Below are 25,851 nucleotides of genomic sequence, written 5' to 3' on the forward strand. Positions count from 1 at the left end.
ATTATATTATCAGTTCAATTCAGTTTATTTTATCAGTAATAGTAGAAGTAGAAGAAGAATAACAAGAGCCTGTAAATGTGTGTATCATAAATCAGCTTTACTTTTATTTATTATTAATATTAATATTATAACTATTATTACAATTATTATTATTATCAGTAATAGTAGTAGTAGAGCCTGTAAATGTGTGTATCATAAATCAAATATTACACTGAGATGTAGTAAAAAAAACGCACGATTCCTACAACTTTTATGCAACTAATTAACAAAAAACACGAACATTAACATAACGTGAATTAAAATAGCAACTAGAAAACCATCACATAAATCATATCGCTGTAACTTTAGGACCCGACTGGAGGCGCGCGAGGGCCCGACGAGCAGGAACCGGAAATGGAATTATACTGAACCGGAAGTTCCCAACAAACACACAACGCTAGCCCCAGTGGCTCCATTTTTTTGGTGCTAGCGTTGAACTGCCGTCGTTCGACTTTAAAAAAATTTGTATAGACACATTTGTCTTCCTCTTTATTGTTAGATTGTAACAACCCATTTTCCAAGATGGGGGGCGGCGATCTGGTAAGTAGCTCCGAGCTAACTCGTTCAGAATGCGGCTCGCTAGCTTCCTGTCGTTAGCATAGCGTCCCGTCATGAGGCGATGCCTCCTGCGGAGTCACGAGCCGCAGCTCCGCAACACGCACTCGAACTTTGGTCCTATTATTTTAGATTAATAGCTTTTAATAGCTGTTAAAATAGCGAATAGCAAGTAGCTAGTTTGCGTTAGCTTCAGGTCAACGGACTGAGCATCTAGCTAACACACTTTACTTTATCTCTATGTATGTCAACACAAGGTCAATGTGTGCATGCATATATATTTATATATTTGACGAGAGGACGTCTACTCACCAACTAAGTACTTAGTGACGTTAGTCGCAAAAGAAGCACCATTTATAGATAAAATGACAATTTCCGGAAAAAGTTTTGTTAGATTTCAGAATAAAAGTGGACATGTTAATATATTTATTGATCTCTACACTTTCACAATAAAGTATTTCCATGCTTAATGTACCAGAATATTTATTTTATCAGGTAGATCTGTATGTATTTGTTATTTATTTATATGTATTTGTTTTATCTGTATGTATTTGTTTTATCTTTTTGTATTTGTTCTATCTTTTTGTATTTATTTATTTATATGTATTTGTTTTATCTGTATGTTTATATTACTGAATGTATTTGTCTGTCAGTCGGTCTAAAAGGCGAAGTTTGGCTACTGAACGTCATCACTCTTCTCTTTTTCCCAGAACTTGAAAAAGAGCTGGCATCCCCAGACTATGAAAAATATTGAACGTGTTTGGAAAGCTGAGCAGAAACACGAAGCCGAATGCAAGAAGATCGAGGAGCTCCAGAAGGAGCTGAAGGACGAACGAGCTCGAGAAGAAATCACCAAATTTGCACAACAAGCCGGTTCCATGAAGTTCGTGCTCTGATAACTATGTTGTGGTTCTAAGACTCAAAGAAAGCATCGGCTAAATCAGAACGTCTTGATTTACGCTGACAGGAAGAAGGATGACCGCCTGGACTGGATGTACCAGGGCCCCGCCGGCCAGGTCTCCAGGGACGAGTATCTCATGGGACGTTCCATCGACAAGCAGATCACCGACCAATTCGAGGAGCAAGAGAGCGGTCCGTCCGCTGAGACCGGCCTCCTGCCGGGGTCCATCTTCAACCCCACCACCCCCGCCTCAAACCTCGACCTGGCGGCCAAGATCAGGGAAGACCCCCTGTTTGAAATCAGGTCAGTACGTCTGTTACCTTTTGTATTTTGTTCTAAGAACCGCCTCAGGTTGCAATTGTTTGATTTATCTTTTGTTGTTTTTTCTAAAGGAAACGGGAGGAAGAAAAGAAGAGAGAAGTTTTGAGTAATCCAGTGAAGATGAAGAAAATCAAAGAAATGGTAAAATTACTGTTTATTTTTGTATTTTTTGTATAGACCTCTTCAGATGTTATGATATTTGACTTACAGATTTATTTATTTTACGGAAAATAATCAATTAATTCGCGTCTGATATTTACATATATTTTCCTCCGTCAGCGAAGTTCACACTAACTCATCTAACTAACTAATCAAAAACAAGTTAAAGTGGTACAGTGTCTGGAGGGGCAGATCGTCATGTATTATTTATTCCTCTCGCAGCTGCGCCAGAATCTCAACATGATAGACAAGAAGAAGAAGAGGAAGAAGGGAAAGAAAGAGAAGAAAGGAGACAAAGAGAGAAGAAAGGAGAAGAAGCACAAGAGGCGGAGCTCCAGCTCCGGCTCGGTTGAGGAAGACGAGAAAAAACACAGGTATGCAAGAAGATTATTAATGTAAAACTTTCTGCTAAACCCACTTAAAATACAAATGTATTCATTTGAATTATCTTTTTATTTCAAGGTCACGTTCCCGAGATGAATTTTCAGCCGGCGCCAAACATCGTTCCCATCACCATCATCCCGGCTACGGCCTGCAGGTCAGTGAGGCAGTATTTCATTACACACATTATTTATTTGTATTTTTAATCTTTCTTTGGACCAGAAGTCCTCACGATGTCCGTCTTCCCTCAAAGTTCCCGGCCGGCAGACGCCACCAGCCCTCGGGGAGGAGCCGCTCCCCGTCGCCACACGGGAACAACCACGACTCCTCTTCCTCACACAGAGGCGACCGGAAGGTTGAGCCCAGCAGCCAACAGGCAGAGCGCTACCAGAGGCAGAGGGCCCCCGTGTCCAGGTAAACTTCACTGGGCCACACAGCAATATTCAAAAAGAGTCATCACCTGCTTCTTCTAGAAGTACGTCAGCCATTGTTCAAATTTAGACTTAAATCCACCATCATGTGCTACCACGGTGTGTGTGTATGTATGTATATGTGTGTGTATGTATATATGTATGGAAATATATTATAGATATATTATATATCTATATATATATAATATATTTATATATAATATATAGATTATATATTATATATATGTGTAATTTAATAGTGTTTTTAGTTTTTGATCTTTGTTGTGTGTGTTTTCTGTATCTGTACTGCCTATAGGTACTAGAACATCAAGACATATAATATTGAATTATAAAAAATAAATACATAAGTTATAATTGTTTGAAAAAAATTATAACAATATACACACAACAAAATAAGTGTCCAATTGAATATGATTTATGTGTTTATCATAGACTACTGCCTAATAGTCTTATTATTGCCCTTTTTATGAGAATTGCTCACATCCTTTCAGCCTAAATAAGTATAGTAATTATTTTTAAACAAAGGTTAAATGTTATGTCACAAGTTTGAAAAAGTGCCTTCAATTTATTTTTAAGTGCTCCTGGATTTCATTCGGTGGGCAAAAAATTGCCCTCTAATTATTTTTTAAACATTTCCTACCCTGATATATATCCCTCTCTTTAACTTTAAACAGGTGTATTCAAATTGTACGTAAATGTGCAATATCTGTATCATTTCTGTCCCACGGTATTCCACTTTTTAATTTCATTACTCTGAATCCTCCGTGGCTTAGAAAGCACGATGAAGAAACTTTTAAATCACCTCCCACACCGGATAGATTCCAGTAATATTCTCACGTTTGTAGGAAGCTCTCTCCAGAGGAGCTGGAGCGCAAGAGGCGGGAGATGATGGACCACGCCAAGCAGCGGGACGAGGACCGGGAGAACAACGTGAAGAGGTACAAGAGGCAGGAAGAGCAGGAGAAGCTGCAAGAACTGAACGTCAAGTACGACCGCCACGCCGGCTTCATCCAGTAAGTTTCTGAGCCGCTGGGACACGGAGATAATCAGAGGCTGTGAAGCACGTTACCGTTATTATTATGATATTATTCACATGTGGACTGTGGTTCGCGGGGGTTCGATCCCCACGCCGCTAGCGCGTTTCGATGTGTCCTTGGGCGAGACACGTAACCCCCAAATGGCCTCATAGCTGTGCCCACGGTGGATGATGCGTGCATGAATGTTAGCTACCGAAAGGGTGAATGATGACGAGCACAGGGGTCGTACGGTCATGGAAGACCTGGAAACGTCATGGAATTTTAAAATGGTCATTTTCAGGCCTGGAAAAGTCATGGAGAAAAAAAACTTAAATCATAAAAGTTTTGGAAAAGTCATGGAAATTTATTATAATCACATGTTCATGGAGTTTTAAATAATTAATGTTTTTTAAAGAAAGACGCTCAAAATATAAGCCGGTGTACGCTCTCGATATGTTACATTTTATAAATTTTTCATGTTTATACCGAGATTTCAGTTTGGTCATGGAAATTGGGTGCAAAGTCCTGGACATCCATTGGTCAAAATGTGTAAGAACCCTGGTATGAATGTTAGCTACTGAAAGGGTGAATGATGACGAGTACAGGGGTCGTACGGTCATGGAAGACCTGGAAACGTCATGGAATTTTAAAATGGTCTTTTCCAGGCCTGAAAAAGTCATGGAAAAAACTTAACTCATAAAAGTTTTGGAAAAGTCCTGGAAATCCATCGGTCAAAATGTTTGAGAACCCTGTAAGTCGTGTGAAGTGCTTTGAGCGGTCGGAAGACCAGAAAAGCGCTTCACATGGTCCATTTCTCTAAAATCCACCGTCTCTTCGTGTTCAGCCCAGGTAACACTCACCTTTCCTCCTCCTCACAGTCACATGAAGCTGGACAGCGCTGCGAGCTCTTCTGTCGAGGACCGGGTGAGGAGGAACATCCACTCCATTCAGAGGACGCCAGCCTCCCTGGACAACTTCATGAAGAGATGAAGACGTTTAATACAGATGGTCTGAATGAAAAGGCTCGGGTATGCCACCCACTCCCTCACTTGTCTCTGATGTATTGAAGCAGATGTGTGTGTATTCATGCATTGGGGTGTGTATTAATGCATTGGGGTGTGTATTAATGCATTGGGGTGTGTATTCATGCATTGGTGTGTATTAATGCATTGGGGGGTGTATTAATGCATTGGGGTGTGTATTAATGCATTGGGGTGGTACGAGTTTGTCATAAGTTCGAACAAGGAACTACCGGCTCCAAACCTACCAGGTGCTTTTATTTTGAAAAGTATTTTCCATAACGGTAACATAATTTACATTTCAGGCTATAATGGCTGATCTGTTCTAGTTACTTTAACAGCCCTTTAATATCCATGTAATCAGAACGTTGTATAATATATTGTTTTGGTTTTTACCATACAATAGGACCTGCGTTTCAGGTTTTTGTAATGTGTGTTTGTTACTTCGTGTTGTTACTGAGTGACAAATGGAATAAAAACATTTTCCCACTCTGGAGTCAAGATAACAATAAATAAAAACACACCGTCGGACAATATTCACATCAACATTACTTAATAGACGGAACAATTGAATTCAATTTTAAATGAACTCTCGTTTGTTTTATGTATAAAAACTGATATCGCAGCTCGTCTCATTTTAAACACTTAACCTGTTTTATGTGATATTTTATATAACAGTTGATTTATAACGGTGCTGATTACATTTAGTGGTTAAGTCTTCCTACTAGCTGAATGTTTAACCCTCCTGTTACCTTCAAATCTAACATCTTTTACCCTTTTTGACCACAGCAATTAAAACCTCAAGAAAATGATTTGAATTAATATTGTTTCCCAAGTTTAAGTGTCAGGCACTTTATGTTTGTTTGTTGACTACATAAATAGCCCTTTAAATAAATAAAAAAGTTGATATTTCTTACATGTTTTACACAGTGAAAAACAGCCTGGGGTCAAAGAACACCGATGCGTACAAGTTGTGTTCAGGACATTGAAAACATATCGTGTGAATGTTATGTTTTTCCAGTTGTCCCCAATAAATTGGGAAAATTCAATTTTTTTAGAGACGTCAAACATTGAATGAGGTCAAATTGACCCCAAAGGTCACAGGAGGGTTAAACGTTGCAACCATCAAACTGATTTGATTATTTGGACTTATCTACATTTTGTTCTTATTGCCATTTATTGTTCTTGAGCTTGTAGAAACAAAGTATTGGACGCATACCCAGCAGAGTGTTGGTCACCCTGATTTATGCTCGTAACATTCCGCAGTTAGTTTCTGCCGTAACGTTAACTCTGAGCAGCTGTGTCTGCAGACCTGCCAATCAAGCCCGACACGAAAGAGGAATTAACACTTACCAAATGAACCAGAGTCTGAAGAACTTCTCCCTGTTTCGACTTTACACGGGTTATTTGGGCCGTAGATGGGGTTAGTTGGAAAGACCGTGGCCTTGTTTTGTTTCCGGTTTCCGGTTTCTACTTGGAGTCAGATCACAGCCCACAGCGCCGACCTCTGACTGGGTTTATTTACTCCAAATCACATGATGGGAAACGTACTTAATTGACATTTATGTACAATAACCTCTGAGCATTTTAATGAAATCACTGCGAGTGACAATCAAGTTTATAAAACAAATCTTTCAACCATTAAAAGTCACCTCCCGGTTTTAATGTAGCTTTAACACGCGTCTAACAAACTATGCACGCGCCGTTCTATCCGTTGGCGATATCCTCCAATGAGAGCAGCGCTTTTCACCGGCGTGATGACGTAGAGGCAGCACGTTGATCTGATCTCTGTTTCTAAATCGTGTAGTCACTCGGAAGCCAACGAGCTTTTCATAATAGCCGAGAAGAAGTGGAGTTTGCAAGTTCAGAGCATTTAGGAATACACCGCAACGTCTTCACGATGGTAAGAACAACATTTATCAGATTATATGCAAATAGATTTCACGTAAAATCGTCCCAATTCACGAGTTAATAAGGCTCATAGTTACAAGCTAATATTCGTAGCTAACAGCTAGCGCATACACATCTCGAGCTCAGTGAAATTAACACGAACAATACTTTTGAAAGAAATTTAACGCGTAGTGACTGCAGTTACAATAATTGATGATAATTTAATCGTTTCAGCCGTTAATACTGAATAATACATTATGTTATAGAAGCTAAATAACGTTACTTGGTTCATGTGCTCGCTAGCTAACCCTACCTACGAGTTAAAGTTGAGTTTTAAACGATCCTTAATGCACTTTAAAGACATTTTATTGTATATCAGGGTAAACAGTTGTAGTTCGGTTCAAGTCAACATCAGCCGAGCTTTAATTGGACGGTGTCATATCCATACATATCAGTGCATTGAATAATTAAAATGTATTTTGAAGACTCATATTGCATATTATTTATATAATAGACCTGGTCCGACACAATATATTGACAGTATATTTTATAAACACCTCGGTCCTGTGGTTGAGGGTCTTAGTTCTTCCTTTTGATTATTTTGTCTCTTTTCACCTCTAAAGCTTCAAGTTTTAATGATTTTATTTATGGTCGATTAAAGTCATGAAGCTAAAATTGACACATTTAAATAGCATGTTTTTGTCTTTTTTTCTGCTAAAAATGACAATTTACAATAAATTGGTGACTCAAAATTGTTGCCGATACTTTTCCTGTTTACTACTAAACATGTATTGATCGTTTCCACTGTGGCTCACTGTCCTTCTTCATCCAGTCCATCATGTCCTACAACGGAGGGGCTGTCATGGCCATGCGGGGGAAGAACTGCGTGGCCATAGCGTCGGACCGGAGGTTTGGCATTCAGGCTCAGATGGTCACCACGGACTTCCAGAAGATCTTCCCCATGGGAGACAAGCTGTACATCGGGCTGGCGGGACTGGCCACTGACGTCCAGACAGTGTGAGTCTCAGTCCAGGCTGTGACGACTCCGACTGCGTTCTGATCTTACGTCTCGGTATCAGGATTAAGCAGGGGTCGTACGCTCGTGGAAAACCTGGAAACGTCATGGAATTTTAAAATGGTCATTTCCAGGTCTGGAAAAGTCATGGAAAAAACTTAAATCATAAAAGTTTTGAAAGTCATGGAAATGTGTTATAATCACGTGTTCATTTACGCCGAGTTTGAAATAATTAATATGTTTTTTAAAGAAAGACGCTCAAAATATAAGCCGGCGTACGCTCTCGATACGCAAGATTTTCTAAATTGTTCATGTTTATACCGAGATGTCAGTTTGGTCATGGACATTTGGTTTATAGTCATGGAAAAGTCCTGGAAATCCACTGGTCAACATGTGTGAGAACCCTGATTAAGGGGAAACTCGGGTATTAGTTATACGTTTATTCACAGATAGGAAAAAAAAAATATTTTCCGTTGATCTAATCCGTTGTTAAATGTCTTTTTGCCTTTTTGCGTAGATCCCAGAGGCTGAAATTCCGACTGAACCTGTATGAGCTGAAGGAGGGACGCCAGATCAAGCCCAAGACCTTCATGAGCATGGTCTCCAACTTGTTGTATGAAAAGAGGTTAGAGCACCAACGTTAATATCGACCCATCTTAGTGTCAACAAGACCTCAGTCCTCCTAACCCGCTGCGACAGACGGCATACCGTGGACATGCGTACGGTAAAATAATATCTGTGTAACGCGTGACGCTCTCTTTAGGTTCGGGCCGTACTACATCGAGCCTGTGATCGCTGGACTGGACCCCAAAACCTTAGAGCCGTTTATCTGCTCTTTGGATTTGATCGGCTGCCCCATGGTGACGGAGGACTTCGTGGTCAGCGGCACCTGCTCGGAGCAGATGTACGGGATGTGTGAATCTCTGTGGGAGCCAGACATGGTGAGTACTGTGTGTGAAGGTGGAGGTCACCGTTGGGCCTGGAGGATCGACCAGTTTCTTCATGAGTATTGCCCATCGCGAGAAGATGATGTTTGCAGAATCCCACGCGATGGAACAGCCTCGCGTCTTGTCTGTGTGCCTGTAAATGTCGTTCCACGGGGTCCATTTGATCACGCAGGAACCAGAGGACCTGTTTGAGACCATCTCACAGGCGATGCTGAATGCGGTCGACAGAGATGCCATGTCCGGTATGGGAGTCGTCGTACATGTCATGTAAGTACAGTGTGCACGGGGGGGGGGGGGGGGGGGTTGCAGTGATTGACAGCCGTTGCTTTTCCCTTGCAGCGAGAAAGACAAGATCACCACCCGGACCCTGAAAGCCAGGATGGACTAGAGCGTCTGTTCCTCCACACACTTCACCAACACACATGTTTTGTATAAAAATAAACGATGCTTGTTCTGTCTTTTTTTCTTCTTCAATAAATGAGTGAACATATGTTTACTCGATGAACTCGACTGATGTTATTGATGGAAGAAATTGCACGACTTTTAAAATTCAGGTAACATATTGAGCCTAATTCACCGCTCTTCACATGCTTGGCAACTGGAGTTTGAATTAGATTACATCAAGATACTTTAACCTTTATATGAAAATGAGTAGTGGGATTGCAGAAAGCATGAATGGGTATTCAACATGTCGCTGCATGCAGCATCAGAGTGAGATCCAACCATGAAGCGGTCAACAGAAAGCCTGATTCTGAAATTTAGACCAAGCAGCAGATTAAAATACTTTGGTCTAAAAATAACCTGCCGGGTTGCATTATGGGAAGTGTTGACTGCAGTTAGTTTCTTTATTTTTGTTAAAATCCCTCTCGGATCCCTAAAGTATACTAAGAACATGCATGGGTTCTTTTTATATATATGCTTTTTTAGAAACATGAATATATTTGTATAAATATTTGTATAAATATGTTTTATATTATATATACAAATATTTATATATGTATATAGATAATTATATATATTTTTTTATAAACGTTTAGAAATATATAAATATACATATTTATCATTGATACTTATAAATATATATTGATTTAAATATATATAAATATATTTTTAAAATTTTTTATAAATATATTGGTTTATATATATGAATATGTATATACATATTTATATATAGATAATTATACATATCTTTTTTTATATATATATATTATTTATCATAACTTCAATAAAATGTTTTTTTGTTTTGACATCCTCACTGGGTCCACAACAAGCCTTCTCAAAAGTTTTTAACCATTTCACGCTGGCATTTCTTCAGTTGCCATGGAGATCAGTTTTCATGTCACCTAAATTTAAAAAAAATGTCACAGCAGTATAGTTACTGATAAAAATAAGCATAGCCAAACAAAAACAAGATAAAACTCCCTTTAATATGCAATGAATCATTTTTCAAGTAACCTTTTTTTTTCCTCGAATGTCTGTTGGTAACAAAACAATACTGTATACAAACACAAAATTGCTACATTAATGTAAACAAGATATAAAAATGATCCTTATGGTAATAAAACAAAGTACTTTGCTGCAGAATTCCCCGTCTGTTGGGAATTTCTATTCTCAGACCAACATCCGCCAAGCTCACGTTTAAAATGTCGGAAATATTCAAAAACAATATGGCAACGTTACATTCAAACACCAATTATTTTAAAGTTTTTTTTAGTTTTTTTGTCATAACACTCAGATGCTAAGTTCAGTGGTTTGATGTTTTCAACTTACTGGTGGAGTCTCATGTACACATCAGCCATGCATTTTGATATTGCATTAATTTACTTAATATACCGATATATATTAAAGTGTTTGTCCCCTGTGGTTCCAATTGGTCAGCAGTGCTTTTGTTTTTGTTGTTGTTGTGAGAGAGTGTTTGTCATGCAATATGACCAATCAGCATCTATCTGTGCAACTTGTTTACATCTGTGTGTGTGTGTGTGTTTGTGTCTAATAGAAATGATAAGAACCACGACGACGTGAACAGAAACCAAAGAGACTGTACAGACGGTAACTGAAGCTGAAGCGGACACGCGTGTGCGTGTTCAAGGCATTTAGTGAGACGGCGTCCGTGCTGGCGTGAGGAGCAGCGAGGAGTCGGGAGGAAGGTGGAAAAGAACGGGGAGATTTATCGGAGCGTCGTTACGAATTCAGAGACGAGTTTCAGGAGGTTTTGTTGCAGTCAGCTCGTAGATGGGTGAGCCGTGTGTGTGTGGGGGGGGGGGGGGGGGGGGAATAAGTGCTGTGTGTCCCACACTCGTGCTGGCGGTGGAGGACACTGGTAGGTCTTTTTTTTCTGGGCTTATAGGCAGCAGGGGGGGGGGGAATAAGTGCGTGGCATTCGACAGATCTATGACAGGAAGTGGCGGACGGGGAGATGAGTCTATGACAGGATGTTGGACATGAACTCGTAGAACCGCTTGGAGTACTGCTCCGGGTTCACCGTCGAGATTTCGGCCCCCGCCTAAGAAACACGAGCAAAAAGGTAATTAGATAAAACACGTCATACGAGAACTGGAACACTTTTTATTCCCTTTATCTGTGTTACATGGAGTAAAATGTACTTTTTAAATATATATTAATTAATTAATTATAATATTAATAATTTATATATTATTATTTATAATTATTAGAATAATTTTAATTAATTATTGTAATAATATTATTATTTATATTAATATTAATAATAAATATATATAAATCACTCAAATTATGACGATGAAAATCACATAAATGATTGATGGATTTGTTATAATATTAGAGACATTTTCATTTGATGTGGCCCCTGACGGCTTGAAAGACATTTGATCACCTTTTCTCAAAGAAAAAAGAATATAATATCCTGTGCTTTTATTTTGAAGGTTTCAAATGAAATGGATTTAGGTTATAATATTAGAGACATGTTCTTATGTACCATATTTCTACACTCAAATAAACAATAATCAAATGCCAAGAGAGTTATTTAACAATATGTTTAGGTGGTTTATGAAGTATTGGCACTTGGAGGGCAGCCGTGATGCGGCTGCGGCCGGCGGTGAACATGAGTGTGACCCCCCCGATCTATTCATAACGTTAATAAGTTATTCTGAATCGATCTGACTCGTCACTCACCCCGTGTTTCACAGTTTTGGCCGCGTGTGCAGCTTTCTTCTTGGTGTCATAGTGTGTGAGGATGTCAATGATCGCCATGAAGTACACGTCCTTCTTCACAACACCTGCACGGGAACACACAACACGGCGTCACTCACCTGAAATGAGTCGACAACTCTTCTCCTGTCGCACGGGGGTGTCTGCTGCTTCGTTCTAAATGCTCTTAATCAAAATAAACATCTTTTTTAAATCAATACGAAGCTTATTTTCTACATGTTGTCGTCCGAGTCGGGCGGGAGTCAAACCCTCACTGTCGTGGCTGTTGATTGCGTAAACGTCCACCGAGGGGTCGAACTCCCCGGGGCCGAAGAAGCCGCCGCAGGTCAGCGGGTTGCCGGGGCTGTCGGGCGGCGTGCCGAAGGAGCCGGTGAGCACGCCGTCGTTGTCGTACTCCTCCTCCTCCTCGCCCACGCCCTCCACGTCCATCTCCTCCTGCTCCGCCCGCTCCACGTCGTGGATCCCCACCAGGAGGCTGTAGTCCATGATCTTTAGGGTGGCCAGGAACTGACACACACACACACACACACACACACACACACACACACACATCGGTGACGTTGAAATTCTCAAACAGATGTTCAAAAGTGTTTTAGAAAAAAAATCTATCGCCATAAATGACATTTATATATTATATATATTTAATATTTTTTAATTATATATTTTTAAATATTGTAGAATTATATATATATATATTTTATATTTCTTTAAATATTTATATATATATTTTTATATTTTAAAATTATATATTTTATATTCATTCATATTTTAGAATTATATAAATAGATATATATTTTTTATATTTTTTAAAAGACATATTTAATATATATCTCTTTTTTAATATATATATATTTTATATTTTAAAATTATATACTTTATATTTTCACTCTCTAAGAGTCATAACGCCATAAACAGCGATTACAGACATAAACAAATATTTAAAAACCTCAATAGAAGCTTTGAATGTAAAACATATATACACACTAAATATAAACAATATGGCATACATGTTAAATAAACAAATGATGTCATACTCCATGTCTATAATTAGGCAGCATGGACTGTAGACCTGTGTGCTGCAGTGTAACCATTAAGTCATCTGTACAACATGTTCAATACCAGAGTTAACAAGAATATGTTTTTTTGTTTAATATACTTTTATTTAGAAGAATATAAATGTAAAGAAATGGAAATCAAAGAGCAAGTAGAAAACCAATCCCACGATGCAGCCGACACACAAGTCTTAAGATCTCCTCCCAAACTAATGACATCATCAATCATTTAAGGAGAGCGCCTCACCTCCACGTCGTGTTTTAGCTTCTCCAGGAAGTACTTCTTGTTGTCGTCTCCTATCTGCAGCTTCTGGCCTTCGTTCAGGAAGTCGTTGTCTTTGAAGGTCGGCAGCTCTTTGGCCTGAAGAGAGGGGAGAACCATCGCCGGGGGGTCAGAGGTCACATGCAAGAGACTACCGGCAAGTGGCCTCTACCTGTGAGACCCTGACACACACAGGGATGAGGTGTGTGTTAAAGCTCTTTAGCGGGAAGATGACCGAAGTCTCACACACTGACAAACATCCCACCACAATAAATCTGCTACATTTAGACGTCATTACAGGTTTTTTGCCTCTGGGCGTTTATATTTGTCAGCAGCCAAATAAAAAACACACCTTCTCCTTGTCGCTGGCTTCCCTCGAGACCGTCGAGCCCTGAGGATGAGAAGACAGAGTAAGAATAGAGTAAAAATAGAGTTCACTGAAAGCAGCTCGAGACACACGGTCAATATCAGAGGTTGTTTTCTCAAAATACTCATTTACACGTCACTCGTTCCCTTCAGGCCGTCGATGCCTGTGTTCTATGTTTTATAGATTCTTATTTATTTTTAAAAGTCTTGTTTTAAGTTAGAAATGTCCCGTCTTCATGTTTCTACTGTTGCTGCTGCTCTGACTGACGAGTCGCCAACTTCATTTCGTTGGATGTTCTTTTTAAATGACGATAAACTTCCTTCCCTTATGGAGCCGTAACATTCAGCACTCACTCACATGGACTCCTCCTGCACTCAGCATGAGGCTGTTGATCTACACACTCAGACACAACTTTCAATTATAACGTTGTGCACATTGTGCATGTTGTGCATGTTGTGGACACTGTGTGTGTTGTGCGTGTCGGTGTCGCCCAGGCCCCCCCCCCCCCGCCCCCCGCTGTGCGTTACCTTCAGGTCGTACTTGCGGTGCACGGTGAGCCGGTGGCTGAAGATGTTCCTGGTCACCACCATGTACGTCTCCACGCCGTCCACCGTCAGCCGGTACATGCCGAGGAACTGAGGCAGCAGCGTGTTGCCATGACACTCCACGATGAACTGGAGAGGGGGAGGAGTCACAGATACAGGATGAAGAATGACTGGACAACACGGCAGCGTAACTTCATCCTCATGACCAATGAACAGGTTCATCCACATGACCAATGAACAGGTTCATCCTCATGACCAATGAACAGGGTTCATCCAGATGACCAATGAACAGGGTTCATCCACATGACCAATGAACAGGTTCATCCTCATGACCAATGAACAGGTTCATCCTCATGACCAATGAACAGGGTTCATCCAGATGACCAATGAACAGGTTCATCCTCATGACCAATGAACAGGTTCATCCACATGACCAATGAACAGGTTCATCCTCATGACCAATGAACAGGGTTCATCCACATGACCAATGAACAGGTTCATCCTCATGACCAATGAACAGGGTTCATCCTCATGACCAATGAACAGGGTTCATCCACATGGTGACCAATGAACAGGTTCATCCTCATGACCAATGAACAGGTTCATCCTCATGACCAATGAACAGGTTCATCCACATGACCAATGAACAGGTTCATCCTCATGACCAATGAACAGGTTCATCCACATGACCAATGAACAGGTTCATCCACATGACCAATGAACAGGTTCATCCTCATGACCAATGAACAGGTTCATCCACATGACCAATGAACAGGTTCATCCTCATGACCAATGAACAGGTTCATCCACATGACCAATGAACAGGTTCATCCACATGACCAATGAACAGGTTCATCCACATGACCAATGAACAGGTTCAGCCACATGACCAATGAACAGGTTCATCCACATGACCAATGAACAGGTTCATCCACATGACCAATGAACAGGTTCATCCACATGACCAATGAACAGGTTCATCCTCATGACCAATGAACAGGTTCATCCTCATGACCAATGAACAGGTTCATCCACATGACCAATGAACAGGTTCATCCTCATGACCAATGAACAGGTTCATCCACATGACCAATGAACAGGTTCATCCACATGACCAATGAACAGGTTCATCCACATGACCAATGAACAGGTTCATCCTCATGACCAATGAACAGGTTCATCCACATGACCAATGAACAGGTTCATCCACATGACCAATGAACAGGTTCAGCCACATGACCAGTGAACAGGTTCATCCTCATGACCAATGAACAGGTTCAGCCACATGACCAGTGAACAGGTTCATCCTCATGACCAATGAACAGGTTCATCCTCATGACCAATGGGTTATTTCCAGGACTTTAAACCAATTTTCCATAACCAGACTTTTCCAAAACTTTTGGAATGTAATTTTCTTCAAGGACTTTTCCAGGCCTGAAAATAAGCATTTAAAAACCCCAGGACTTTTCCAGGTTTTGCACGACCCTACGACCCCCCCCCCCCCCTATCCAAGACATTCGATTCCTTTGACTCCTCACCTGGTGATACTTCTTCAGGATGTTGTGCATCTCGGCGATGTCCTCGCTGGACACGGTCTTGATGATAAAGCGGTGGTCGTAGCTGGACAGGAAGCGGTTGCCGAAGCGACCCTGGGAGTCGCCGTTGAGCGGCGCGCTCCTCGTTAGAGAGTTCTGACCGGAAGAAATCCAGTTTTCATTCTCAAGTCAAAGCATTCTTTAGATGTCCTCCATCAAAGTGTGTGTGTCTCACCTGGTAGTCCTGGTCATCGATGCAGAACCTCTCCCTCAGGTTCCTGAACACCATGGGGCAGTACTCTTTGAACTTAAAGCGACTAGGCAGGTTTTCTCTGAGGAGGAGAAACACACGAGCGGTCAGCCGCCGGAGCTCCTCTGCACTGTCATCTATATTCATATGACCATTTGCACATACGCTGCACTCCTCTGCTTCGCACTTCTGGTTAGATGCTAACTGCATTTCATTGCACCAGTATGTGTACTTTGTGTAATGACAATAAAGTTGAATCTAATCACAGGCTCACAGCGGCGGTTGACCGTTGGCTTTATTTCTGCCGTCGTGTTCACGGATAATAAAGAGTTCACATGTACAGAGTGGAACAGTTAAAATGCATTTTTTCTACTTTTACCTTCTGCCTGTTTGCAGGATGAGAATATTTTAAAAGTGCATAGATTAGTAAAGTAAACATCATTTTAATCTGACATGTTTGATCATTTGTTTTCACTACTAAACCCAGAAAGTCACTTTACACCCACACCTGCAACTGAAAACCTTAAAATCACCCAAAACTAGTTCTGAGCGACAAAGTGAAATGAAATTCAAATTAAATGACATTTATCAGCTTTGAGTTGCTGTTATTGTCATCTGACTCTCAGCACTTTGATGTGCATGTTCTTAAAGTCATCAAGAAGAAGACCAAACTCTATTATGATTATTCAAAGAAGCTTTGAATGTGGATGGAGAGCAGATAAAGAGTCTCTGTCGTCCGCTACGGGGACCAAAGATACAAACAGAAGCGTTTATTCATCGTTCACATTATTTTGTCCACTCCTGTAGACAGTCCAGGAACAAAAGGGTACATTTCCCTGATTGTTGGCGGTCATCACGCGACTCTGGGCCGTCCACATGGGCATTGCATCGTTTGGTCCGTTCTGAATACAACATATCAGGACATTAAGTCTCATTTGCCTTGCGATGGGATTTGATGAGCAAAGAGGTGGAAAGTCGACTTTTAGGGGTTACGTTACTTTGAGGGGTTAAGTTACTTTTAGGGGTTAAGTTCCTTTGAGGGGTTAAGTTACTTTGAGGGGTTAAGTTACTTTGAGGGGTTAAGTTCCTTTGAGGGGTTAAGTTCCTTTTAGGGGTTAAGTTACTTTGAGGGGTTAAGTTACTTTTAGGGGTTAAGTTACTTTGAGGGGTTAAATTACTTTTAGGGGTTAAGTTACTTTGAGGGGTTAAGTTACTTTGAGGGGTTAAGTTACTTTGAGGGGTTGCATCAGGTGATTTCAACTCGCAGACATGAGCGGACGGTGCAAACCCTTTGATGTACCTACTTGTTAAATAGGTGGTTGTCCACTTTGATCTTACTGTAGGCTTTAAAGTCATCTGGCATCAGCATCACCGGTACAGGCACATTACATAACTCGTTAATCTGAGGGAGAGAAGAGAGAGAAGAGAGGGATCAGACACCGACAGCTCCACTTACAGACCGGGTAATTAAGAAATCAAAAGCAGCAGCATTGTTAACTCTTGGGATTTCCTGCACGAAATACCAGCCGAACAAATCAAGATGTGCTTTAAACATCATGAGGATGCAGCTGAGAGCAGAGCTGTGAACACCTGCAACACGCCTCATCCGTCTATTCTGTGAGACCCAATCACCAGAAACCTCTACGAGGGACGACAGCGCCGATCACTGAGCAGAGGATCTAAATTAATAACATTACAATTTAAATATTAGACAATTACAACAATTTAATCATCACGTTTAGCATAACTAATAGAAAAAAAGCAATTATTCATACAATCTTTTAAAGAAGCAAACTATGACATTATTAAAACTAGAACGGGCTCTCAGTAGAGCGCATACCTTCGCATATCACAAGATTGGGCATTTAATTATGAACATGTTGGCATTAGTTGCATGCAAATTGGATAGAAATTGACCGCGCTATGGTAAAAAGAAGATGTTGACCTTTTCATGACCTTGACCTTTGACCCGATCGATCCCAAAATCTAATCAAATGGTCCCCGGATAATAACCAATCATCCCACCACATTTCATGCGATTCGGTTTAATACTCTTTGAGTTATGCGAGTAACACGCATACAAATAAATAAATAAATACACGGCGATCAAAACATAACCTTCCGCATTTTCAATGCGAAGGTAATAAAATACACTTATAAACAAGGTTATATAGTTAAGTGGTGATCCCTTTCTCCAAGGATGAGAGGCTTTCCCATTAGAATGTCTGTATTCATTACAGAAAGTATCTTTAAAAGTCAAGTTTCTCCATATAAAATAACTTGAAGCTCTGATAGAGACCCAGAGAGGAGCTGCAGCTCCACACGGTGAACACCGTCACGTCTGACCGACGCCGTGTGGAGCTGCAGCCTCACGGCGAGGACGCCGTGAAAGATGCAGACGCCTCCCGACTGGAAGAAGAGGACTTTGATGAGGAGTCTGTTTGACGGCTTCCCACCCACACCTCAACCCACCGGCCTGCGCTGCACGCCCGCCGCCAGAGGTCACCACTGCTGCTGCAGGGAGAACCACATCATTCACTGACTCCTGAATTCACGGTTGTTAGTGTTTTTTTGCCATCTCATTTCACAGGCTAGCTAGCGTTGTGTGGATTATGTCTTGCAGAAACATCTCAAAACACGGTCACAGCGTCACATCCGGCTGTTGTGAATATCTGAGGTTCAGGGAGTTAGATGATCGATTACATAAAGACGAGGTTCGTGTTCTGGAAGAGGAGTCGACCACCCCATACTCTAACTTCATCACAACAGCAGTGCACTTACATTTAGTGCACTAAATTGAACCAGAATGTGACAAATAAATTCATAATCCAGACAACAGGTGTCACTCTTGTAATATAGTTATTCCCACACCTGAGAAGCTGCTTTACATCCATCGACCTGCGCGTGACAACAGTCACCACGTGCATTGCCCATGAGGCACCAGTAAAGCTGCAGCTGCAAACCAGCTGCATCCATCAGTCTGCCTGGGGCAGTCTGGCCAAAAAGGTGAATATACACACTATATATATATATATACAGATACATATATATACACATATATATATACACATATATATACATACACATATAACATACACATATATATTTATATTAGGGCTGTCAATCGATTAAAAAAATTTAACTAATTAATCGCACATTTTGAAATTCATTAATCGCGATTAAAAGGTTTTTTTTCTTCTAAAGACTAAATCTTCTAAATGAACGAGTAATCCCTCCAGACAGCGTGTATTTCAGACACTTGTTTAATTTTATTCTTTTTTAAAGACAAAACTTCACACAGAGCTGTGTTTTCAAAGAGGCTCCTACCTATAAAGTGCCAGCGAGGTATTTAATATCGTGGATGATAAATTGTTTATTCAGTGAAACATCAGATTAGTAAACAAAGGTGTATTAGAGACCCCATTGGTCCTGTCATCTGGCCTTGGTAAACTGACATATGTCACGTTAACCCTCTGGAGGCTGGGCTCATTTTCTCGATTTTACAAAACAATGTAAATTCAACTTTTAAAGTCTTTAGCATGTGACACATCCCAGTGTTTCCCCCACCATTCTATCAGGGTGAGGCCCCGCCCCCCTGTCATGTTCTCTATGGCGCCAGATTACAGCAGAAGTAATGAAAGGTTCTTTCCTTAAAGGGTACCTGTTGTGATCTCGAATATGTAGCCAGATCAAAAGATAATGTGTTTCTAAAGGTTATTCATGCACTGACGGTCCAGTATTCAATAACAATACGTAGTTTAGGCTGTTCAAAGTCCCTCAACTCCAACAAGCTTCATTGCACTGGAGCTTGAATATGTCGCCGGTGGTGTGACGTCACATCGTTGAGAGATCGACAGCCAGCCACAGCGGATGTGTTCAGAAACCAATGTAAACAATGTCGAGCGCTCGCAAACAAATGCTGAGAACTTGATAATAATATAGAAAACGGGCGAAATATGGACGATGAAAGATTGTCAGATTCAGCAACTGGATACTTGTTTGAACCTTTAAAAGCAGACTATCCCCATTTAGTGAATTGTGACAGCGATGATAGCGATGATTCTGATGAAGTTGATGCCGAAGGACCGCCGGTCCAGATGCTTCACCGTGCGGACCGTGCACGCAAGTCGGCGGACGTTTGGTGCAGTTGTGGGAAATGTGCCACAAAAAACAGACATAGAGTGCATTTGTTGTAAAGAGCACGAACTTATGTCCGATGATATCGTGACATTAGACCTCATCTGCTTCACACAAAAGCGTGAGCTTGATAGCTACATCGCACATAAGCCAGCGCTGGAGATGTCTTTCATTGATGCATTGTTCGGCCGACATGTTCGGGGGTGCTAGTGACTTTTTCTTTGCTCCGTCCGTCCCGATGCGCGCAAACCGGTGTCGGAGCTCCGCGCGCACGAGACGGCGGGCAGAGGACTGTCAACGCAACACGTAGAGACAGAAATGACATGCTGCTGCTGTAATGTGGCGCTATAGAGAAAGTGACAGGGGGGCGGGACAATTTTTTTAAATGTCATGCGATCTACCAATACTACGCCGCGATCGACTGGCAGGTCGCCGCGATCGACGTATTGAGCACCCCTGATATAGATTGTGTAATTCTTGAGGCCACCGATCTATCCCAAGAAGCAACGCGTGTAGAAGTGGCTCCGGATTGGCTGAATTCCTTTCAACGACTCAACGTCATAGATAGCTTTGACGTGAGTAAATAACTGGCAAAATGTCTGCGCCCTGAAGCGTTCACGGACTCGGAATGTTGACAAAGAAATGTAAAGCCTCGGGCTATGCGTGACTTGTTGACAATAGAGGCAGGGAAAATATGATTTATTTGATGCGCCGAATGGATGTAGCACGTTGTTGTTTTGGGCTACAGGTACCCTTTAAAGACGTGTTTGTTCTTTTATTAAACTAAACGTCTGTTGTTGGTCGTCTCTCCAGCAGCATGTCATTCTGTCTCTAGTGTCGGTCACTCTTCTCTCTCCGTCTCGCCGCAGAGCTCCATGCCGGCGTGTCTGCGCGCGCATCGGGGCGGAGCAACAACAAAGTCCCCTTCACCTTCCGCCCCGCGTCACCGACACGTCGCCCTCTGCTCCTCTGTGAATATGGAGGAGCAGACGGGAGGAAGGAGGCGGACTGCCGCGGCTGGACACTCAGAGGAGAGCAACAACTTCAACGACACCGGAAGTAAACAAAGTTGCGTTAAAATATTTTAGTGCGTTAATCGCGGCCAATTTAATCGCATAGATTAACGCGTTAACGCTGACAGCCCTAATAAAAAATATATATACACATATATATTTGTACACACACACATATATATACACACACATATATATAGTATATATATATACACATATATATATACACACACACACAAATATATATACACATATATATATGTGTATATATACACATATAAATATATATATGTGTATATATATGTGTATATATATACACACATATATATACACACACACATATATATATACACACATATATATATGTGTATATATATACACACACATACAGGACTGTCTCAGAAAATTAGAATATTGTGATAAAGTTCTTTATTTTCTGTAATGCAATTAAAAAAACAAAAATGTCATGCATTCTGGATTCATTACAAATCAACTGAAATATTGCAAGCCTTTTATTCTTTTAATATTGCTGATTATGGCTTACAGCTTAAGAAAACTCTAAAATCCTATCTCATAAAATTTTCATATTTCCTCAGACCAAGTAAAAAAAAAGATTTATAACAGCTGAGTGTTTGTCAAGGCTCAGGAAACCCTTGCAGGTGTTTCGAGTTAATTAGACAATTCAAGTGATTTGTTTAATACCCTACTAGTATACTTTTTCATGATATTCTAATATTTAGAGATAGGATATTTGAGTTTTCTTAAGCTGTAAGCCATAATCAGCAATATTAAAAGAATAAAAGGCTTGCAATATTTCAGTTGATTTGTAATGAATCCAGAATGCATGACATTTTTGTTTTTTTAATTGCATTGCAGAAAATAAAGAACTTCATCACAATATTCTAATTTTCTGAGACAGTCCTGTATACCACTACCACCTCTTCTTCCACCTTCCTCTCTCCTCCTTCTTCCCGCTCCTTCCTCTTCCTCCTCCTCCCTCTTCCTCCCACTCCTCCTCCCTCCTTGCGTTGATTGTTGTTTGTCATGTCCAAATGTTGCACCTTCCACCAAAAAAAAATTCCTCGTTTGTTTGTGAAAACATTCATTCTTTGGCAATAAACCTGTTTCTGATTCTGATTCTGATTCTGATTATATATATACACATATATATATTATATACACACACATATATATTATATACACACATATATATACACACACATATATATACACACACATATATATATATATACACATATATATATATTATCCTGCTCGCTATTTATAGGAGACATTCCGTGACGTGATGCACCTGAGCACCACGTGCCCGCTGAGAGCCGGTGCGTCCTCACCGCGGGGCGGCCGGCGCTGCAGCTGCGCGGCTGAGCGTCAGCGCGACCTGCCCGGCGCACCCCTCCCGCGCCCCGCGCACCCCTCCCGCGCCCCGCGCACCCCTCCCGCGCCCCGCGCACCCCTCCCGCGCCCCGCGCACCCCTCCCGCGCCCCGCGCACCCCTCCCGCGCCCCGCGCACCCCTCCCGCGCCCCGCCTGCGCCACAGTCACGACCATGCTAGCTAACGGCAACAATCTAAGCAGCGGCATAAACAAACCGCTTCGCGGGACGACAGCGGGACGACAGCGGCACGCGTCGCGCGCACTCACCGTGTGGTTGACGCCCCACATCAACACGCTGAGGATGGGCTCGCTCGCGCGGAACAATTTCACTTTCTGTCCTATAAAATGCTTCTTTTTCGTCTTGGTTTTGCTGGCGCTGCCCGGCGCCGCGGCGCCGCTGCAGTTGGATGACATGTCGCGGGCTTCAGGCGGCGGCGGCGGGCGCGAGACACTCGCTGTGGTTCGCAGCCTGCGCACGCAGCGCACAATCCACCAGAGTTGAGAGCGGTTAAAAAAAAAAATGTAATAACAATCTATAAGTGCATCGCGCTCGTCGCCCTGACTCGCGGCGGGTCCTCTCGGGGGGTCTGGCCGTCAGCGGTGGAGCATCGCGCGGCGTCGCCACCCTTCCTCCTCCCGAGCAGGCCGCGGTGCTGGAGTCCGGAGAAGCGGCTAGCAACCGGCCATCGGGCTACACGGCTCCTCGAACGAGCGGGCGACCCGGGGAGGTGAACACACACACGCCGGGGCGGCTCGTCTCCTTCCCCCGGTGGTTCGCGTCGTGCCGCACGCAGCCGATGTGATACCGTGCTACTTGTCCGTGAGTAATCCCATCGTGATGCGCCCGAGATTGTTGTCAGCAGTCACCAACCAGCTCGGGGTCTCCTCAAGATGGCGCCCGTGTTGCTCACAACAGCGCCCCCAGCAGGCCGCCGCGAGAACTGCAGGGGTTCCCGCGCCTCGATCTGGACCTGGATGGAGGAGGAGGATGAATAATAATAAAGTACCGTCCAAATCACCAAGCTCACACATGTTAGTGGTTGGAGTTCTCATATTTAAATTATTCACTTAACTGTTTGGTTATATTTTAATTATTCAAGGCATTTAACAAGATGAAGGTGGCGATGATGGCTTTAAATATAGTTACATTACACTGTAAAAAACAAAAAAGGATTGATTTTTATTTACCAATTTTGTTTAATCCCCCCTAGGTTGCAAACATCTCACTCCCCAATAAGAATAAATAAATAAATACAGTATCCTCAATGGTATGTCCCTAACAGCTGTCCCACGAGAGGCGAGGTGTGAGTGCTTTTAAAGACAGATGATCTCCTGTTTCAATCTAAAGTATTGAGAAAGGGCATCTAAAGCTTTTAATGTTTATGTTTGATAATGGGTCTCAATACATGACATCGTCATGGTTAACCAGCTGAAATTCTTCAACAGGTTCACAAGAACTCCTCACAGTTTCACATACAAATGACATTAAACATGTGTGAAATTATTCTAATTTCTGTGAGATATGTCTTTAAAAAATTAATGCAAATAAGCACAGAAAGTTGCCGAAAGATGTAAGACCCTCGCACAATGTATCCCCCCGAGGCCCCGACCTGCAGGCACTGGTCTGAACACCGTGTAGAGACCACGCACCTTCACTCATGCACCGCTTTATCAGCAATATTCTGCAGAAATACATTCCCAACGGTTCAATATAATCAAGACATGTTCAGAGTAAAAACTAAAGCAGCTGATTTGATGAGTTAGAAAATAAAACGGTGTTAAAGACAAACTTCATCACATGATTCTTCAAAGGAGGAACTATTTGAAGATAAATGTCTGATTTATTCTTCTTCTCTTCACTGTTTATTGCCGATGGTTCCATCACCGCCGATGGTTCCATCACCGTTGATGATGTGATGACATCATCGCCGACCCGCCACCGAAGTAAAGCTAATTGTACGTGTTGGTGTGAAGCTGTGACCAAATGATGAAGTCAACCGGGTGTTATCAGGGTCATCTCAGCTTCACGTGGAGATTACTAAATTATTAATAATAATTAAATCAGGAGCTTTGCTTTAAATTGGACCAATTTTATTTTATTTATTTTATAAATCTGTCACACAGTCTCACAACTTTATGGAACATAATTATGAAAGTACTGTGGTGCTACAACATGAATATATGCACATGCTTTGTTTCTTTCTGAAGCTTATTTCAGTTTTTTCTTCATCCCCATGATGACACTAACTTATACCTCCTTTTGACAGTGTGTATTGATTATCTTTAATGTTTGTATTACTTGCTTTTAATGATGTTACTTACCTTTAATGGTTTGTAATACTTACTTTTTAATAGTATGTTCTTCTTAAATTTAAAATGCTGTACTGTAACTTTGCATTGTGAGTATTTATCCTGTTCTATTTGTTATTCTTTTATGTTGTTAGGTCTGTTAAGGGACTACAGATGCTAATTAGCTGAAGGTACACTCTGGTCCAGAGCATCGAATGGTGACATTTATGTTTTTACTGTACATGGTCCCTTTTAAATAAAGATAATAATAATAACACATTTTTCTTGCATTTCCTAATTCTCAAAAAACTATTCAATAACGACACAGTTTATGTGTTCCTCTATGCCATCATCATATCCCTGTTCCCTGTTTACCTTTTTATCATAAAACACTTTACATTACTCACGGTATTCATTTATTATGTTGATTCCAGTATTGTTGGTTAATATTAGGCTGCCCTTATACACTGTCATTATATGAATGCGTTTCTGTCTGCTTGTGTTGCTTAAAGTTAGCTGGAAAAGAAGATCTCCAATCAGATTGTAAATGGATAATCGTGAATTTGATACACGATATAAATACAAACACATTTGTCATGTAGTATTTCACTGAATGTGAAATGAGAGATGTAAATCACCTTATCAGTCTTCATTTAATGTATTACTATCCATTGATTTACAGCGTCAGATAAAAATAAAAAAAATACACGACCGGTCAAAAGTTTTAGAGCATCTCCATGTTTCCAGTTTTTATTGAAATGTAAGCAGTTCAAGGGAATGACTTGAAATGTTACAAAGGTCAGCGGAAAACTGCCAGAGGTCAAACAAAAAAGGTGAAAAATAATCTATATTTCAGAGTTATACAAAAAGGTATTTTTCAGGGAGTGATGGGTTCACAACGTGCAGCTGGAAGAACTTTATGAACTATATCTGATTTCCATTGCATAAAGAATGAGTGTGTTCGGCTGTTATATCTGCAAAAGGTGTCAAACATTTAGATTACATTGTTAAACAAAACCATTCCATGATTTTATTTTTTAATTTACAATTGTTTATTTGTTCTCTGCTTTAATTGCAGAGTACATTGAGAAATTAAACTGTGTACATTTCAATAGAAACTGGAGAAATTGAGGTGATCTAAAACTT

The 25,851-nt window shown here is 41.1% G+C and overlaps 4 protein-coding genes across 7 annotated transcripts in view; 2 read left to right on the forward strand and 2 right to left on the reverse strand.

Annotated features, from left to right (window-relative positions):
- The window catches only part of scrn2 (secernin 2), a 51,133-nt gene extending 44,862 nt beyond the window's left edge, over positions 1 to 6,271 (reverse strand). The window contains exons 1-2 of the mRNA XM_056408865.1: positions 6,176 to 6,271; positions 4,664 to 4,777 (exon numbers count right to left, since the gene is read on the reverse strand). The gene's annotated coding sequence lies outside the window, so the exon portion shown is untranslated. The remainder of the gene's footprint in view (positions 1 to 4,663; positions 4,778 to 6,175) is intronic.
- On the forward strand, positions 234 to 5,312 carry cwc25 (CWC25 spliceosome associated protein homolog). 2 transcript variants are annotated; one of them, XM_056408864.1, is made up of 9 exons: positions 238 to 579; positions 1,305 to 1,477; positions 1,562 to 1,798; positions 1,888 to 1,957; positions 2,198 to 2,349; positions 2,438 to 2,513; positions 2,610 to 2,770; positions 3,633 to 3,800; positions 4,682 to 5,312. In XM_056408864.1, the coding sequence occupies exons 1-9, from the start codon at positions 562 to 564 to the stop codon at positions 4,791 to 4,793; spliced, it is 1,167 nt and encodes a 388-aa protein (XP_056264839.1). In that variant the 5' UTR covers positions 238 to 561; the 3' UTR covers positions 4,794 to 5,312. The 2 variants fall into 2 exon arrangements, with proteins under 2 accessions (XP_056264838.1, XP_056264839.1); XM_056408863.1 differs by having other exon boundaries at positions 234 to 579; positions 2,438 to 2,770.
- A 345-nt stretch (positions 6,272 to 6,616) lies between the features above and the next one.
- psmb3 (proteasome 20S subunit beta 3) lies at positions 6,617 to 9,184 on the forward strand. Its single transcript, XM_056409383.1, has 6 exons — positions 6,617 to 6,725; positions 7,545 to 7,729; positions 8,245 to 8,352; positions 8,491 to 8,668; positions 8,847 to 8,941; positions 9,014 to 9,184. The coding sequence occupies exons 1-6, from the start codon at positions 6,723 to 6,725 to the stop codon at positions 9,060 to 9,062; spliced, it is 618 nt and encodes a 205-aa protein (XP_056265358.1). The 5' UTR covers positions 6,617 to 6,722; the 3' UTR covers positions 9,063 to 9,184.
- An 898-nt stretch (positions 9,185 to 10,082) lies between these two features.
- LOC130189907 (phosphatidylinositol 5-phosphate 4-kinase type-2 beta-like) lies at positions 10,083 to 24,962 on the reverse strand. Of its 3 annotated transcripts, none has more exons than XM_056408912.1 (10): positions 22,684 to 24,953; positions 17,176 to 17,273; positions 15,857 to 15,953; positions 15,625 to 15,777; positions 14,069 to 14,215; positions 13,527 to 13,565; positions 13,160 to 13,273; positions 12,115 to 12,367; positions 11,825 to 11,928; positions 10,083 to 11,177 (listed from the first exon to the last, which is right to left on the reverse strand). In XM_056408912.1, the coding sequence occupies exons 1-10, from the start codon at positions 22,828 to 22,830 to the stop codon at positions 11,097 to 11,099; spliced, it is 1,233 nt and encodes a 410-aa protein (XP_056264887.1). In that variant the 5' UTR covers positions 22,831 to 24,953; the 3' UTR covers positions 10,083 to 11,096. The 3 variants fall into 3 exon arrangements, with proteins under 3 accessions (XP_056264887.1, XP_056264889.1, XP_056264888.1); XM_056408914.1 differs by having other exon boundaries at positions 22,947 to 24,952; XM_056408913.1 differs by lacking the exon at positions 10,083 to 11,177 and having other exon boundaries at positions 11,836 to 12,025; positions 22,684 to 24,962.
- Positions 24,963 to 25,851: the final 889 nt, after the last annotated feature.

This window comes from Pseudoliparis swirei, chromosome 24 (genome assembly GCF_029220125.1).
Source record: "Pseudoliparis swirei isolate HS2019 ecotype Mariana Trench chromosome 24, NWPU_hadal_v1, whole genome shotgun sequence".
Classification (NCBI taxonomy): Eukaryota; Metazoa; Chordata; class Actinopteri; order Perciformes; family Liparidae; genus Pseudoliparis; species Pseudoliparis swirei.